Below are 17,046 nucleotides of genomic sequence, written 5' to 3' on the forward strand. Positions count from 1 at the left end.
CTGTCAGAGATCCACTGAAGCTCAACTTACAGAACCAACATTTAATTATCTTAAATTGTTTTCCTATTTTTTTTTTTGAATCCTAAGAAAATATCCTAAAAGTGGGAAGTACACAGACAATATTTTACCAGTGACTTCCAGAGAGGCAGAAACAGGGTTTATGGAGAAGCCAAGAATTATGATTTGTTTTAAGTAATAGCTTAAGTTACATGGGTAAATACATATGATAGCTTGTGTTATTGCTTCCTACCGACTAGATCTCTTCACTATACTACTGAGAATCATGTACTTAAAAAACAATAGAAGTAACAGCAAAAGCATCTGACTAACAATGAGCAGATCCATGCTGGAACACAAAACTTTACATATGTAGAAGGTAAAGAAACAACTTTGGATTATTAGTATTCAAATAAAATTTTCATAACTAAAAGGAGCAGGAGAAATGCACACATTTTAATGATTTTGGATAGGCCAATTTTGCTGATATCAATGTATATATAGAAGCTATTGTAATTTCTGTCTTTTTCTGCATTTGTTTAACTGTCCTATACAAACAAACAAACAAACAAAAACAAATAAACAAAAAAAAATAAACTAAGCAGGTAGTTAAAGAGTAGTGGGCATTCACATTCAGACAATTTGTGTATTCTTACAAAAGTGTTTAATTACAACTGCTTCAAAAGTATCCCAGATTTTCAAAAGTTTTATTTTAAGTTTGAAGACTAGACAAAGTCATACTGATTTTACAACATCCTACATGATTTAAGTATATATACAAAGAAAAGAAAAAAACAACAACATTGGAATATTACACAGCTTGAAAGTTTGCAAAGGTTATTTGTGTCTTAGTTACTTTTGTACGTAATGACACATCAGACGCCAGCAGAATTATATTTCATAATTTGTTGATAGCAAAGATACAATCATTAATACCCTAAGTCTTCAAAATTCACACCAATCCTTATGAAGTCATTCAGAAAGAGAAAGTCAACCCTAAAATTGGAATTAGTGACTATGATAAATGCTTTTAATAAGACAGATAAAATGGATATATTTAAAATTTTAAATATCATAGGTTATAAAATCAGCATCTTATACTTAGTTACTCAGTATAGTGAAGGCTAGGTGATTCTTTTGTGTATTCTGCTTATGAGGTTTTACTTGTTTTAGTGTGAATTTAAAGAGAAATTTGCTTCATTTTGCTGTCACTGTTACCAGTGACACAAAAGCTACATACTACTTTGCAATGATTATTAACATTTCCATGTGTGGGAATCCCTTTATTGTCATGAATTTTGGGCACCATAGGACAAATTCATCGTGCCATGTTGGTGAAGAGCATTTAGAGCAGAGAGAAAATGCACACGCAAGAGAAATCTATTTCAATGTATTTCTAAAAGGTAACAAATATAATTTTCACAAACTCCTTTTAAAAAATATTTGTTTAAAAAACTATCAATAGAATAACATTTAAATCATCATAAGAAGCCATGAATGATTTTGAAAAACTAAATCATTACAAAGAATTACTCAAAAATTTAAAAACATACTCTGTTAAGAATGAAAAATTGTGCATTAATCTATAAAGGAAAACAACTAGAAATTTGGTGGGATAGTAAGTCTTTAAAGAAGCAAGGGCTACTAGCTAAACAGTAAGTGTGTGTATACTTTTGGCCCTAACTAATTATTTGAACATCACTGTAAAATTTAGCAAATTAAAAATACTTGAATTCCTAATTTTAAAGTTATCTCAAAAAGACAGTACTGAGGTTATGGCATTTTTTTTTTTTTTTTGAAAGATGCTGAGAACTATCATCATTTCAGATGCTTTAAATCAACAATTTCATATTAAGGCCTGACATAGGAAGCACGTGGACATAGGACAAATATGTGTCCAGACAGTCCTAATTTTGCTCTTGTTAAAAATACATTATGATTGACTTTCTCTTTAAATTCTTCACTGTAATTGAAGACCACTCCATATATACATCATTAAGAAATGCTAATAACACATAGACAGACAAGACAGTAACAGTCTAGTGGCTTTTGTTTTGCAGCACAAATAATAAAAGAAACAAGAAACTTAGCAGTGTTGCACAGGACCTCAACATTTCGTATACATACCGTATTTTCTTTTCCAGGGCTCTTAATTTAAAACTCCAATATTCTGTGTCTAAGCCTTATAAAATAAATAAGTGTAATGCTTATAATTAGATGTTGAGGACTTTTATGGAGGCAGTGTGAGCTTTGACTTGAGGAACATGTCAATGAGATCTCCGTTATCAATAACAAATTGTTATGATGATTCTTATTGTAGCAGGCTCTTTGAAGCAAAAGAATCAATTTTCATCTTGAAAATAGTTTACTAGTTTGTCATTAGTAAATACTTTTCTTCTTACAAATAACTCCACAAAGTGCTTTCCTGGGAAATCACTACCAGTTTCAAATCTTCAGAAAATTTTAGTTTCACAGGAAATGCAGAGATGAACAAAGAAATGATGAGAATGCTTGGCCAAGCTATGCAGCTCTATGTTAATATCTGTTTGTTAAAAAATTTTAAATAGACAAACAAAGAATTTACCATTCTATTATGTTATAGCAAAGATAGGCTATGTAAATACCATCAAAATGAAGATTGAAATTTTGGTTTAAAGAAGAAGAATACAATTTCATTGTTGTTTATTTAGCAAAATGGTAGTACTGGGTTCTTTATAGAGGAAGTATTTGGAAATTACATAGTTATAGCTTCCTTCAAAAATATAATTGCAGATTTAATCTACTGATATTAATTATGATCAATCTACCGATTTTCAATCATGTTCCATATATATAAACAAACATGATACTTCTTTAAGGCAAATAATAGGGAAAAACTCAATTGGAAAAATATAAACATATTCAGGCAATATACAATATAAAGAATATAAAATACAACAAAAAGGAAAGAAGATCACATAATCTCTGATTAAAAATAATAAAAGTAAAATGAGAATTAAAATATCAATTAGTACCGCATGTTACAGATTCTTCTTCAAAATTCTATTATAAACACTAACAGTGGTAGGCACAAGGAAACAATTAGGATAATGCAGAGTCACTACAGAAAAAAAAAACAAAAACCTTATTGCTAACATTGCAGTATTCCTTTTATGAGAATTAGTTGAGAATTGATTATAAAAGCGCTGTCAACTCTTGCTTTATTTGATAACTATGAGTTTTTTTTTTACCCTTGCTATTACAAGAGTGCTACTTTCTTTCCCTAACAAAGTTCAACCAGTGTGAATTATTCAGAAAGCCAAGAGAAAAGTAATATATGGCTAATGTGATGCTGCTTAAGAAACTTAAATGATAAAAATTAAATTAAACCATTGAAAAGGCAGGCTTAGACCTCCTTAAAAAGACAGTTAGTGGCCTACCGTAATTTGAGCACTTTTTCATGAAAACCCCATTCAGTTTCCTACAGATTTTGCACAGTTCATTCCATGGTGATAGAGAGAAGGGAAATAGAGAGGAGGGTTGTGGGGTGTGCAGTCTCCTCACTCCTCCTCTGTGCAGCCCAGCAGCTCTGACCGCAGCGTGATCCTCCCATACCAGGACCAAGGAACGATTCTTATGTGCCGTGCATAGATGGGAGGGTCGATGACGTTTTTTCTGTGGGTATCATTGTCAAAATTGCCCTGGAAAACCTAGTAAAGGAGAGCAAAGAATATAAATCATGTAGCTTTCTTCTTCTTGGGAATCATTTTTATTATTTTCTTTGGAGCATTTTTCCCAAAGGTGAGATTGATAACTAATCATGTTATGTTTTTAAAAATAAATTGCATCTTTTTATTGATTATGTTAAAATTGTCAATTAACGTTTCATTTAAAGAGATAAATAAGATGGACATTTGTTGTCTATGGCAGGAATTCATAGTTCTATTATTTTTAGCTGCCTATTGGGCTTTTTTTTTAATGCAACAGATATTTATTTTTGCTTTTGGCACAGACGGATGTTGGTTAGGCAGATTGTTGAAGGGGCTCTCTTCTAAGAGGTGACTCAGAGATCCAGGATGCTTGCAAACTACAGCCATCTTCTGAAACATGTGGCCTCCACATTCATAAGGGACAAGGGTAGAAAGGGTTGCTACATTGTGCGGGATGTTTCAAAGAGCGAGGTATGGAAGCAGCTTACATCATTTCTGGATACACCTCATTGACCTTGACCCCAGCCCAACTGAAAAGGAGTCTGGGAAATGGAGAGGAGCACACGGATATTTGGTGAGCATAACCCTCCCTATCACACTGTCTTTTTGTTCATTTCTTACATACAGAACAAAATTAATCCATCTTCAAGAGAGACAATCTAATCAATGCTGTTTGTGAACTACATTTTTGTCTTTTTCTTTTTCTTTCTTTTTTTTTTTTTTTTTGGCTTCTCTATTAATTTCTGGATCCATACAGTACTGCTGTGATCATTGTGGCTTATAATGCCCTGAGATATTGGCATGGCATGACTGTTCTCCTTCATTCTTCTTTTGTTTCAAATCTTTTTTGAGCATTTTTCTCCCAAGTGACCTTTATAATAACTTTGAGAAGTGCCTGCTTCAGAAGGGAAAAATCAAAACACTGAAATCTTGATAGGAATGTCATTAAATTATAAATTACTTTTGGAGAAATTCATGTATTTATAATCTTTAAAGATTTTACCGTTTTTTTAACCTATAGATTCTGAACATTTACTATTAAAGTCATTTCTATTTTTAACTTTTTTACATTTTTTGTTTTAGCTCAACTACGATAGCGAAAATCTCTTCAAGGTTTTCCCTTTTAATTTTGTTAGGCATCTTATAATTGGAAAATAATTGTTTTATTGCTTGAAATCAAAACATGACTAGGTGGCCATAGGGATACCTGAAAATAAAATTCCCCAAAAGGGAAAAAAAATCCTCCATCATCATATGACAGAATATTTAACCCTTATCTTGGAACATTCTCATATTAAAGGGAATGTTTTTAAAAATGGCCTTCAAGAATAAGTTGGTTCAGTCCCACAAAAGTTTCCATAGAAAGAAAAAAAATAAAATAAAGATATTCTTCTTTAAAGCATTAGGCAGCATGGCACTGATTAATAGAAGCAACAGACAAAATGGGCTAATCTTTTTGCTGGTTTCATGGAAAGATTGTGAGGCCAAAAACAAACTGCCATTCCCATTTGGTGGGGGAACGATTTTTCAACTTGACACAAACTATATCTCAAAGGCTATTTTTGAATAAATGTTTGCTAAAGAAACGAATACTGAACTAGGCCAAGTCTAGAATTCATCATCCTGGCATATCTGAATCCACATTCATTTAATAAGAATTTTATCCTCAGCAATGGTCTTGCTTGATTGGCCAAGAAGGAACAAATTCTGGATTGAAATGTTACTAAATAACAGTGTCTCTGTTAGCAAAAACTAGCATATAGAGGACATACCACACAAACACTCACCAAAAGCGTGAGAGAGCTTGTCATTGCAACAGCAGAAAATAGGAGAGTACATTCAATGGTTTCTAACATTCTCTCTGACATATGATATTGAATTCAAATGCTTCACTGAGACTGTGGTGTTACAATTTAATATAGAATCTAAAATCCAATTTCATAGCTGTGCTAGAGAACTTAATGTATATCTTTGGAATAATAGAGCTTAAATTCATTAACTTTCATCCCAAGATCTATGACAGTCCAACATATACCACTTGTAGGGAAGGAAATACAGGAAGGAATAATTTTCAAGTCACTGGTCTTCAGCACGTTTCCATAAGGAAATGTCAACCCACAAAGCAGTGGCTGAGTTATTAGTTATCTCTTTATAATGGAGAATATGTATAGAGAAACTACATCAGCTTTGAAATTGCATACAGCTAGGACATTTCTTATTTAACGTGTACAAGTCATAAATATTTGAATATTTATTAAAACATTAAAAATAGGTGATTAAAAAAACAAAAATGTCCATTAAAAAACAGCCAAAATCTACATTTGAATGACCCAAAACACAATCTAAAAGGACTGATAAAAGTATTTTTTTATCTTCAGAGGTCTCTCAGCACAGAACACAAAGCACACATTTGCAAATTCAAGCATGACATCTTGTACTTGCTGTGCAAACATGTGGCACGTATGCTGTTTTCTTGTCTCTAGCACTAGGAAGATCCTGCTTAAGAATGTCATTTCAATATTTTACCTGGCAAAGGAATGCAAACTCAGTATTTTTAGTTAACTTTACAAAATTTGTAAGAATTCTAGAAGAGTGCTTTCACATACACACTTTAGAGATTTAAGCACCTTGATTGAAATCAAAGTCTGAAAAGGCTGATGGAGAACATTGAATCTCCTGGTAGAAGAGGAAGCATTATATGTGAGAAAGAGACTTTGATTTAGAAGTTTTTAAAAAGAGTACGCATTAATTTCAGTTTCAGGAGATTTAATTAGCTGATGACAAGTTTGCTGATGTACTCAAACATGATAATGCTTAGGGGTCTTTCAGGCTTTTCCCAACATATAGGACCTTGAGAAAAAAGGCACTCAAGGTACTTTGGAGAGGTTTCCACAATTACAACCTAGGAGAAGATATGAGAAAATGCAGCTGCATCAACATGGCTGAGATCTTGGATTTTGTTTTCTAAAGCCAACTCCTCTGTGATACTAGTTGAAATTAAAATCAGATTCAAGTGATAATTCAAATCTAAACACAACGAGACTATCAGATAAAATAAAACAATGTTCCTTCACACTTAAAATTTTTGGTAAGATGAGACTTGTCATTCTTCGTTCAAGAAAATGGTCTATTCAGACCAAAGTAGATGCCACCGATTGGAGACGCCAAGGATCATGGAAAAAGGCAATATTATCCTCCATGACACAAGCGGAGAGTCGGGCATATCTTAGCTTCTCATGTACTATGACTCTGCCTTTCACAAATATTGAGAAACCCTTTGGGGAATTTTGCACATACTACTTAATTAGCAAGTCATCTGTTTCATGAAGATGTAATTCTTTCTATTTGTCTTACACTTTACTCATTAAAAGTTTTAAAGTGATTCCCATTGTTCTAACCTTTTGGAATTTATGTTCACATCATCCAAACAGTGAGTAGTTTTAAATATGATTATAGCCTCCCCGAGCTCTGCAAGGCTAACGTAACGAGTCAGTACTTCAGCAAGGTCTCAAGTGCGCCTCAGGTCATTCCTATGGTCTTCTGGCCACCGCTTCTAGATTTCATTATTTCTCCTCTAATACGTGGAGACTAGAACCACATGTGGGATTCCAGATATTGTGGAAATAAAAGGGTTGAATAAAGCTTTCTCAGGTTTTTCTCTATCGTCAAACATATTGTTTGTTTTATTGACTACACCTGTACACTAATCTGTAGTCTTTAAGAGTTAAGGACAAAGATAAAAATCCATTTCTCTGGGGCAGCATGTGTGTGTGGGGGGTGGGGGGGGTGGGGGATAAAGAGGTGGAGGGGTGGGGAGTTGGTGACTGCAAAAACTAAGAATTATGTACTTAGCATATAAAATTTCAATTACTTATCCTCTCATCCAGAGTGCTTATAAAGAAATTAGATAAGAACCATTTTTCTAGCTCTGATCCCTGAGAAGCCCTGTTTTTATCTGATTATACACATACACTAGAAGAATCTGAGATTGGAAGTGAAGGCATAGACCTGCTAGCGTCAACTTCCTTTGCTAATATTTCTGATACGGAACTTTCACCCTATCCACGATGAGCCTCAATATAGTAGGGCAGGTATGTATTTAGACACTTTTAAAGTCTGCCTTTTTATTAGGCTGAAATATGCCTCTTTCTTAGTTCCACCTATTCATTCGGCTGTTTTTTTTTTTCTCTAGCTATCAAAAAAAGGGCATTTTTTTTTTTTTACACATTTAACAATAACTAACACAAACCTTTCAAACACAAATTCAATGCTAGGCTAAACATTCATGGGTCCTTAAAAAAATTCCTCAGGTAAGATGATTTTCAGTTATGCTCTTGATTACATTCCATTGGCTACCTTCTAGTTTAACTGTGACTCGATTCAAGTATTTGTTTGGATATAGTATGTAGTAATTACCTGAATGGCTCAAAAGAGTGTACCTTTATTGTGGATGCAATACTTCTATCAATACAGTCTAAGATTTAAAACTATTATATTACATTTTGGGTCATAGTTGGTTGATTTATGGTCAAATAAACTCTGAACTTTTTCATAAAATTTCCCTTAATCCACGCTTTTCCCAATATTTTGCTTGTAAAATGGATTTATAGATGTAGAAAATTATATTTATCCCGATTTCATTTCATTTTATTGAATTCATGGCATTTTAAAAATAGCAATTCCTAGTTATGATCTAAAATTACGACCTATTTAAAAACTAGTGGAAATTTAGTGGACATTAGTATTTAAGTATCTATTTCATAAAGTAACCATTTATATATTACATGCATATAAAATCTGATTTTTGTGGGTGATCTAAAGGACTTATACTTACTAGTTTATGGTTCAGCATTTTTTTATACTTAGTATCAACGTTACTTGAAGCTTTTTGGATTGTCAAATATTTCAGAGTTATAACTTGAATCAATGCTTTAAGTGATTTAAAGCCTTATGAAAATTGTCACAGAATTAGTATGTACAAATGATGTTAAATGTAATATTTATCTATTTGAATAGGGTTTGTAAGAGAGACTTCAGTTGTTTCTGATTCTATGACTAGATTATGAATATATTTTAGGCTAATCTGTAATTTAATTTATATCCTACTTTGCCCTATTGTGAAGCTTGTCAAAAATCACAACTTTTCATTAAAAAAGTACAATGAAAATTATTGCCTTACAATGCATAGGAAATTGTCTTTTAAAAAGTTTCAGCTGGTTGTATAAATCTACATACATCACATTTAAAAATTCTTACTGGCAGTTTTGCATGTGCGAAACTTCTGTTAGTGACTGGATATAAAAAACTTGAAACGAAAGTTTGATTCTTTTAGCTGATATAGACTCTAGCTATTATTCAGTGAATTCAATTTTCTAGGAAAATTTACCAGCATCCTGAAACTATTTCATGATTGAATGGCTGGTATATCATTCTTGATGGTTTTCTCTACAATCAATTCCACTAACTGAAAGAAACTCTGTAACAAAATTAGTATAAATACAAGTACATTCTTTTAGATGTAATAAGAAAAAAACAAACCAGTTTCCAGGTAAATTCTAATATTCTAGGAAACTTTCCTTAGAAAATAGTGCATATCGAGAATCACATTCTATAGGTACACCCAAAGAAACAAGCAAATAAAAAAACAAAAAAGAAAAACCCCAATGCTTTGTTGGAGATAGTAGAGTGTGCTAACAAGAGTCTACATTGATCATCGGTCTGCAAAAGTTGGGGGTAGGCATCACTATAGGGCATCCTAACAATGCTGCAGCAAAAATCCTGAATGGTAGAGGAACAGGGAGCTGTCAACAGTGTCTTCCAACCCCCAGTATCTTGAGCAGAAACACTGCCCTCCAAAAGTGCTGATGAACTAAGGCCATTGCCAACCAAAACAATTTGTTAGCAGGTGAACATTTCTGCAGGATGTGTCAAATCTAGTCTGTAGATGGTCTGGTGTCTGCAGATACATGTCAGTCCAGTGAGCATTGTACAGTCCATACAACTTTATGTAATGTGAGTGTGCAGTAAAAGACTAACCTTACCCAAAGGGAAGTCTGACCTTTGCCCTCGGCTCCTGGGAGATATTATCTAATCCCTTGGAAAGTCCTGTATAATAAGAGTGTCTTTGTTCATGTAGGGGGCCTTGGGTCACATCACACAGTCTAGGCTAACAATGTGATTTATGGTGGGGGCTTTGGGCCAGCTTGACTACTGGAGGGGCTGCAGACTAATGTCAGCCATGCAGGTGGTCAACCACGTCTACATGACTGAGCTTCAATAAAATCTCTGAGCATCAAGGCTGAGGTGAGTTTCTGAGGTTAACAATACTTCTTGTGTATTGTCACACATCATTGCTGAGACAGGTAGCACGGTCCAAGACTCCCCTGAGAGAGAACAATAGAAAATTCATGCCTGGAACTCTTCTGGACTCTGCCGCACATGCCTGTTCTCTTGGCTGATTTTTATTTCAATCCTTTCACTGTCATTAACTGCAACTGTGAGTACAACAGTTTTAAATGAGTTCTGCGAATCCTTCTACTGGGTTATCAAACCTGAGGGGGTCTTAGGAAACTCTGCACTGGTAATTGGTTTCAGAAAGGTGGGTGGATTTGGGAACTTCCGAACTTTGTAACGAGCAATTGATGTTGAAGAGTTAGAGGTTTCACAGAGGACATTCTGATATTTGTAGCATTGATTAGTCTGAAAAGGGACCTCGATTATCTGAAAGAATCATGTCTAAAACTTTCTCAACATCAAGTGCCAGGACTGTGACAAAAATTAACTTAATATTTTCTGATTCTTTGAAGAAATCCTGACCTGACAACCTATTGAAATTTATTTATTGTAGCCCTAGAGTACACTTTCTAAATCCTCTACTTTTAGTTTCTATTGTTTTACTTGCTCTTATTTTCTGTAAATATTTATTCTCATGGACATAAATTTAATAAATATATCAAACCACTAGTATGACTTGTTTTGTTTCATATTTCAGTAACAAAACAATTCAATGTCTTTATTCTTCTGTATTTCTTTAATATCATTTCTGCAAAGGCTTATACATTCTTTGGGGAATATTACTTTGGCCATCTACTGAGGATTAATTTGAAAGCCCCTGAGAAACTGCAGCAGTCAGGTTTTCTGAAAGCTGTAGAGCATGGTGACATAAATAAATAATGCTGCACCATATTTCATATTGGATGCCAATTTTTCTCTGTGTTTCTTTCAAAGTGTTGTTTTATTTCATAAGCCCTTTTGAAAGTCTGGAGCCTGGTTGCTTCAGAAGTTTCTTTCTTCCCAAGCTCCCTCAATGAAATTATATGAGGCTTTCAAACCGCCTATCCAAAGATTTAACTTCAAAGATCCAATTATTGAACATTTTTGTTTGATGGGGGAGTGAAAATAAAAACATGGGGACAAGTTCCATGTCTTTCTTCTACCAGTGCATGAATCATTTTCAGCCATTAAAATGAATATATGGATTCTCTGAGAAAATGATTTCCACTCCCATTGTTGGTCTCAGGAGATTTCATGTGGCTCTGAAGTTGGCTCTCTTTTGTAATTATGCAAAAAACTCAGTCTTTGGCTTCAGGCAAAGCTACATTTCACTGAACTGATCTGGCTTTGCTTCATGCTCTGAGTATATAGAAATCTCTGATTATATCCCAAGAAATTTTTTACTAAACCGCAAATTTGATGTTCACTTAGAATTCCTGCTGTACTATTTTGTACTCTACGGTTCTTTCTGTTAGACTTTTTTTCCGTCTTCAAAATGCATCAATGGGAGATTCTAATAAAATTGGCTAAAAGTGAAAATATGTTCCTTTTTTTTTTTTTTCTGTAACTTGGAGATAAAGGGTCATTTATTACTTTTCAAATAGTCATATGTTCTCTGTCATTTTCCTGTAATTGATGTGAAAGGTGGTCGGCTAATACACAATTCTTGATTGAGAAAGAAAGTTGTGATGTCTTTCTAAAATTCATTCTTTCCTCGGCACTCTGGAGATTGGAATGTTGGGAAAGAGGAGGGAATGGCACACCTTTGGGAGTATTTTTGAGAATGTTTAACTTCTGGCTTATCATAGAAGGGCTCAACTGACCCAAAGAGATAGAGATAAAACTCTCCACAGTCATATCAACTTCTCTATCATTGGCTATACTTGTGATTTCCCAGTCCACTGTAAGTATGACAAGTTGAGCTAAGGTTTTATAAAGATCCAACCCAGCCAGATGAGAGAGGAAAGGGACTGAGACAGAGTAGTCTCTTCCACTGTGGTTTTCTTGCATAACTTTAGCACCAAGTAGCTGGAGACCTGGCAGCTTATTAGAAAGAGCCAGAAGAGCCTCACTGAGAAACTCACATGACTTTTGTGATTAGGTCTTCACCCTGGAAAACAACCCAGAGAAAAATCAAAGCAAACGACTTTAATTCTGTTGAATGTTATCTTCCAACTCCCAAACTTGCTGGCATTTAGGTGCTCAGTCTAAAAGTCTGTAGGACACATCACCATCTTTAACTTATGATGCAAGTCTCCTTAAGAAAGAAGACTATCCTAGGACATATATCACATAGAATGACTGCCTATAAATATCTATGAAACATAAAATATGCCACTCTAAACTGTGGCTATATATTAAACTATCTGCTTTCTAGCACTCAGATTTTGACTGTCATAAGAAATATTCCTACAGAAAAAAATAGAACTGGGAGATCATTTGCTTTTCAAAGATATTTCCAGGAGATATCTCCAGGAGACTATCCAGGAATAGTCAGAGATTATGACCACCTCGTGTTTTCTTTTTAGTCTAACACCAAAAATGCAGAAATGCCTTTCCTGTTTTCTATAAAAGTACAGAGCGGCCTTCCTCTCTATGGAAGCTGAGTGATCGTCTCTCAGAATTTCCTAATTCACACCAGGCATTTTATATTTTATCAGAGCAATCTACATACAGGCTGATACTACCCCTCCATAGTAGATATCTAAATGCTGGGGCAGGAGAGAAATCAGTGTCTGATAATTCCCACTCGACATTAGGAACCTTTGTGTCACTCCATGTCTCTTTGAAGAGTTTCATCTTGTCTTGGTCAGAAATGACTCAGTACAGGGACATATGTATGAGCACAGCAGTGATTTAAGCATTCAACCATGTGTCTATGCCAAATTGGTGCTGAGGGGAAAAGAGGGTTAGGGAGTAGCAGAAAATAATCCTGGACACGAATGGTGAGGTGGCAAAGAGGAACTCAGCTGAAACAGTGTGTGTGTGTGTGTGTGTGTGTGTGTGTGTGTGTGTGTGTATGTGTGTGTTTGTGTGTATATGTGTTTGCCTAGGTATAGAAGGAAGGCATTCTCATTTATCCTCTCCCCTTTTGTGTATTCTCAGGAGACCACTTGGTCCAGCTGGAAGATCTGGAAGTTCTTAAATGGAAACAGAGATGTACGATATAAGATATGGGATATCCCTATACAAAAATATTTTTCATTGTTTATCTGAAATTCAAATGTAACAGGGTGTCCTGTATTTTATTTGTTAAATCTGGCAACTTTAAGTGAAGAGCATAGGCCCTGAACTGAGTAGGTGAAAACTCTGCTTTAGCCTGAGCTGAATCACAAATTTTGTCTCAATGAGTTGAGGGGTATATTGACTGTTAAAATGTACTTGTTATCAGGAGGGAAACAACAACTTTGTTATTAATTACAGATATTGGTGAACTACTGAAAAGAAGAAATGAAAGTACAATTTTGCTAAGTAAAAGTAATATTATTCTCACTCTTATGAAAAATACCTTCCTTTAATTATTATTAACTATTTAACATTTCATTTATCTGTACAAAATTAATTTTGTTTCTTGCTTTATTGGAAAGCAGGAAATTAATTCCTGTGTTCAGTCTTCTGCAGTTTGGTCATCTGTTCACAGCTGCAGAAATATAGGGAGGAATGTCCTTTAATGCAGGACATTCAGTGGATTTATCTTTTACTTTATAAAGTTATCTTTTAATCGATTTTGTGTCTCACCTTACACCAGAAGCTTCATCATATTGAGAAATGTGTTGCCTTTTTAATAGGAGCCCCAAGGGACTTAATACAAATGTGTGTCTCAAGAGTGCTCCATACATATTAATATTAATACATTTTTTCTTTGAGATCCAACAAAGGAAGTACACGAGAATTACTGCCCAATAGGTCATTTTAGAGGGTTTGACAGATTCAGAAACCCTGTTATAGTTTCTCACAAACATGGAACTATGACAGGTATCCTTTATTCTTTTACAGATTTAAACTATGAAAAAGTAGAAAAAGACTGAAATTTTAATTCATTTTGAAAGTGTTAAAGACTTAATTTATCAACATCTTGCAGCTGATGGTGTGACAGTGGATAGTAAAACTAGCATGTGTATCATGTAAAACGGATATCCTTGAGGGTTTTTTTACTTTCAAAATATGTTAAACTGTCAAAATATTGGTAGTTTGGTAATGATTTAGAAATAAACTGAGTTCATATATTTTGCTGCATTCCAGCCAATGGTTAATGCATAGTTTCAACAACCAATACAATGATATGGTTTCTGTTTTACTCAGTCTGATCAAGTACTCATTTTCATAGTAAGAATGATGACTTTCAGATTCACATTAAATAGGACTCTGTAATTTTTCTACTAAAAATGTATATATTTTTAAATTTATACACTGAGCCCTTTGTCAAGTTCATTATTGTCATTTAGTGAATAATAACATACTTAAATTTTAAACAATTTATTAAAGCTTGATAACTTTGACCACTCTACTGGGGACCGATAACCAATCCACATTTTTTAAGTGTTAAAGGATTTAATCAGTTCATAGGGTCATAGTTGGGCTAATTTTTGGTAGTCCTTCACAGTAGTAATTAATGCAAGTATGCTCTAAACAAAAACTGAGTAATTATTTTCCATTGAGGAATACTGTCATCTTACAATTGCATCTAATGACAGGTAAGTCAATCATAAATGTGAGGTATTCAGAATTTTCAGTGCAGACATTTTTATTCATTTCGAATGACTGATGGCTGATTAGGAAGACAAACATTAGCCAATGTTAAGTTGTTCAGCATTTGAGCTTTGGGAAATAAGGCTATAAAGTATGTAATAATAAAAAGTATTTTGAAATTTATGAACATTTTACTTTAGTAACACTGTTATGTAACACATTCCTTGTGTTTTTCACACATATCTTTTTCCATTCATGCAAAATATCTGTTAACTAGTAAAACTATATGTTTTCACGTTTTAGGTAGTTTATCAAATTTTCTGAAAATAAAAAAGTTGTGGGTTTTTGGAATAGAAGATAATTAACATACAGAATAAACACATATTCATTCCTTGTTATTGTATTTCCCTGCATTATTTTCTCTTTTCTCCTTAAACTTATTGAAAATGATGTTTCATAGCATCTGTGCTGGGATGTTACTGTCACTAAATATGAGTCACAGCAGCCGGGAGATATTTTCCCCCTCCTGGCTCTAATCCAGCCTCAAACTGTTGAGTTTTATGGATTTTGTGCTTGATATTTACTTGTTTTTTCGACTATCATGTTTCCCCGAAAATAAGACTTAGAAAGACAATCCATTCTAATGAGTCTTTTGGAGCAAAAAGTAATATAAGACCCGGTCTTATATAATATAATATAAGACCGAGTCTTATTTTACTATAATATAAGACCAGGTCTTATATAATACAATATAATATAATATAATACCGGGTCTTATATTATTTTTGCTCCAAAAGATGCATTAGAGCGGATTGTCCAGCTAGGTCTTATTTTCGGGGAAACACGGTACCTGGTGGTGTATTCTTAGACAAGCACCCTGATTTTGTTTTCTGATTTAAATAAAGAAAATTTAAAAATCCAAATACCATCTAATATAAAGACTTCATTAGCCAAAATACACCATATATTTTACATTGCCAATTTTTAATATTGCATAATGTAAAATAACATACAAAGAATGTTCTTTGAAACTTCAAAATCGATCTTTGAAAAAAGACAACTAGTTTTCTATTGCTGTCTACAAAAAAACCGAATGCCTTCTTTAAATTAATGAGCTCCTTAAGATACAATAGCTTCTGATTGTTCCTGTGGCTAGTCTGTCACTCTAGGTTGTCTCTTACTTATAGCATGTAGCTAGCTACTCGATTCTTCAATTATAATTATTTAAATTATTAACCCTCTCCTTGCTCACCTCCATTCCATAAGCCCATTTCCTGTTCATCTCTTCCTTTCCTGCTCTTCCTTCTTTACCCTAGGTTCAGGAACAAACATCTTTGGGTAGGCAGGACACTGCTCGTGTTAAACATGGACATAGAACACAGTCCCGTTTATTCGCCTTTGAACGTGCATCTAGTCTTCTGCCTCGCTTCTGACCCCAATCCCTTACTTCACAACTGATTCTGATAAGAGTCCCCATCATGTTGTTCTCTGTGCATCTAAACAACTGCTATCACACTACTCACTGGTGATGATACGCTGCTTTCCAAATCTTAATTTGTTCAATGTGGTTCAACCCTCTTAGTCCACTAGGCAGATTTAGAACTGCAGACAACTGTCACTTTGGTGTATCAGTTCTTCACTGGGCTATTTCCTGAGATGTGGTCTTCTTGCTCAGAGGCCTGGGCAAAATTTACAGGGATTTCAATTTTTTTTGGCAACAGCAAGAATTATAAACACTAGATAAGGAATTACAGAATTTCCTTGAGTTATTTAGTCGGTATACTACATAGATTATAGAAATAACTGAACTTCTTTATTTTTCATATTTTCACTAAATATTTTGTCTCTGCATGTTATTAGAACTCCAGTCCATCTTGATGGACCCATCATTGGCACCATTTTTCAATCCCTTAATTCCATGTAGTTTTTATTGCATTAAAAGTGGAATCATGATATTAACTATTATCTCTGTCTACTCCTGAGTAGGGCTCTTTAATATCATTTAAAATTGAAAAGGGTGAGCTCATCACTGAACTTTACATTATGCCAAAATAGAAACGTTCTCAGGTGGCATCCTGAGATCGAAAATCCAATAAAACCAACATTTATGTGAATATGGGCAATTTTGTATTCTTTTCACCAACCATATACTAGTCAGTTCCCATACTATTGAATTACAGAAAGAAAGAAAACAGATAAAATTCTCAATACCAGTGATATCAGATGATGTTTATTTAATTAAACAAGACTATCTCTATTTTTAGACAATTCTGAAACTATATTGTCTCCTTAAGTTTCCAACTAAATCACTCACCAAATACCTAAGTAAGTACTCCACTGTAGCTACATAGGAATTTTTACCATGTAAGGGCACAACTCACTTGCTATTTTTGAATTT

General features: G+C 34.0%; 1 protein-coding gene across 1 annotated transcript in view; it reads right to left on the bottom strand.

The window, feature by feature from the left end:
• Positions 1–687: 687 nt before the first annotated feature.
• The window catches only part of EDIL3 (EGF like and discoidin domains 3), a 387,262-nt gene continuing 370,903 nt past the window's right edge, over positions 688–17,046 (bottom strand). Inside the window, exon 11 of the mRNA XM_019746385.3 lies at positions 688–3,686. Within this exon, the coding sequence (XP_019601944.1) occupies positions 3,537–3,686 (150 nt within the window). The 3' untranslated portion in view covers positions 688–3,536. The remainder of the gene's footprint in view (positions 3,687–17,046) is intronic.

This window comes from Rhinolophus sinicus, chromosome 3, assembly GCF_057876585.1.
Source record: "Rhinolophus sinicus isolate RSI-liver-muscle chromosome 3, RSI-T2T, whole genome shotgun sequence".
Taxonomy (NCBI): Eukaryota; Metazoa; Chordata; class Mammalia; order Chiroptera; family Rhinolophidae; genus Rhinolophus; species Rhinolophus sinicus.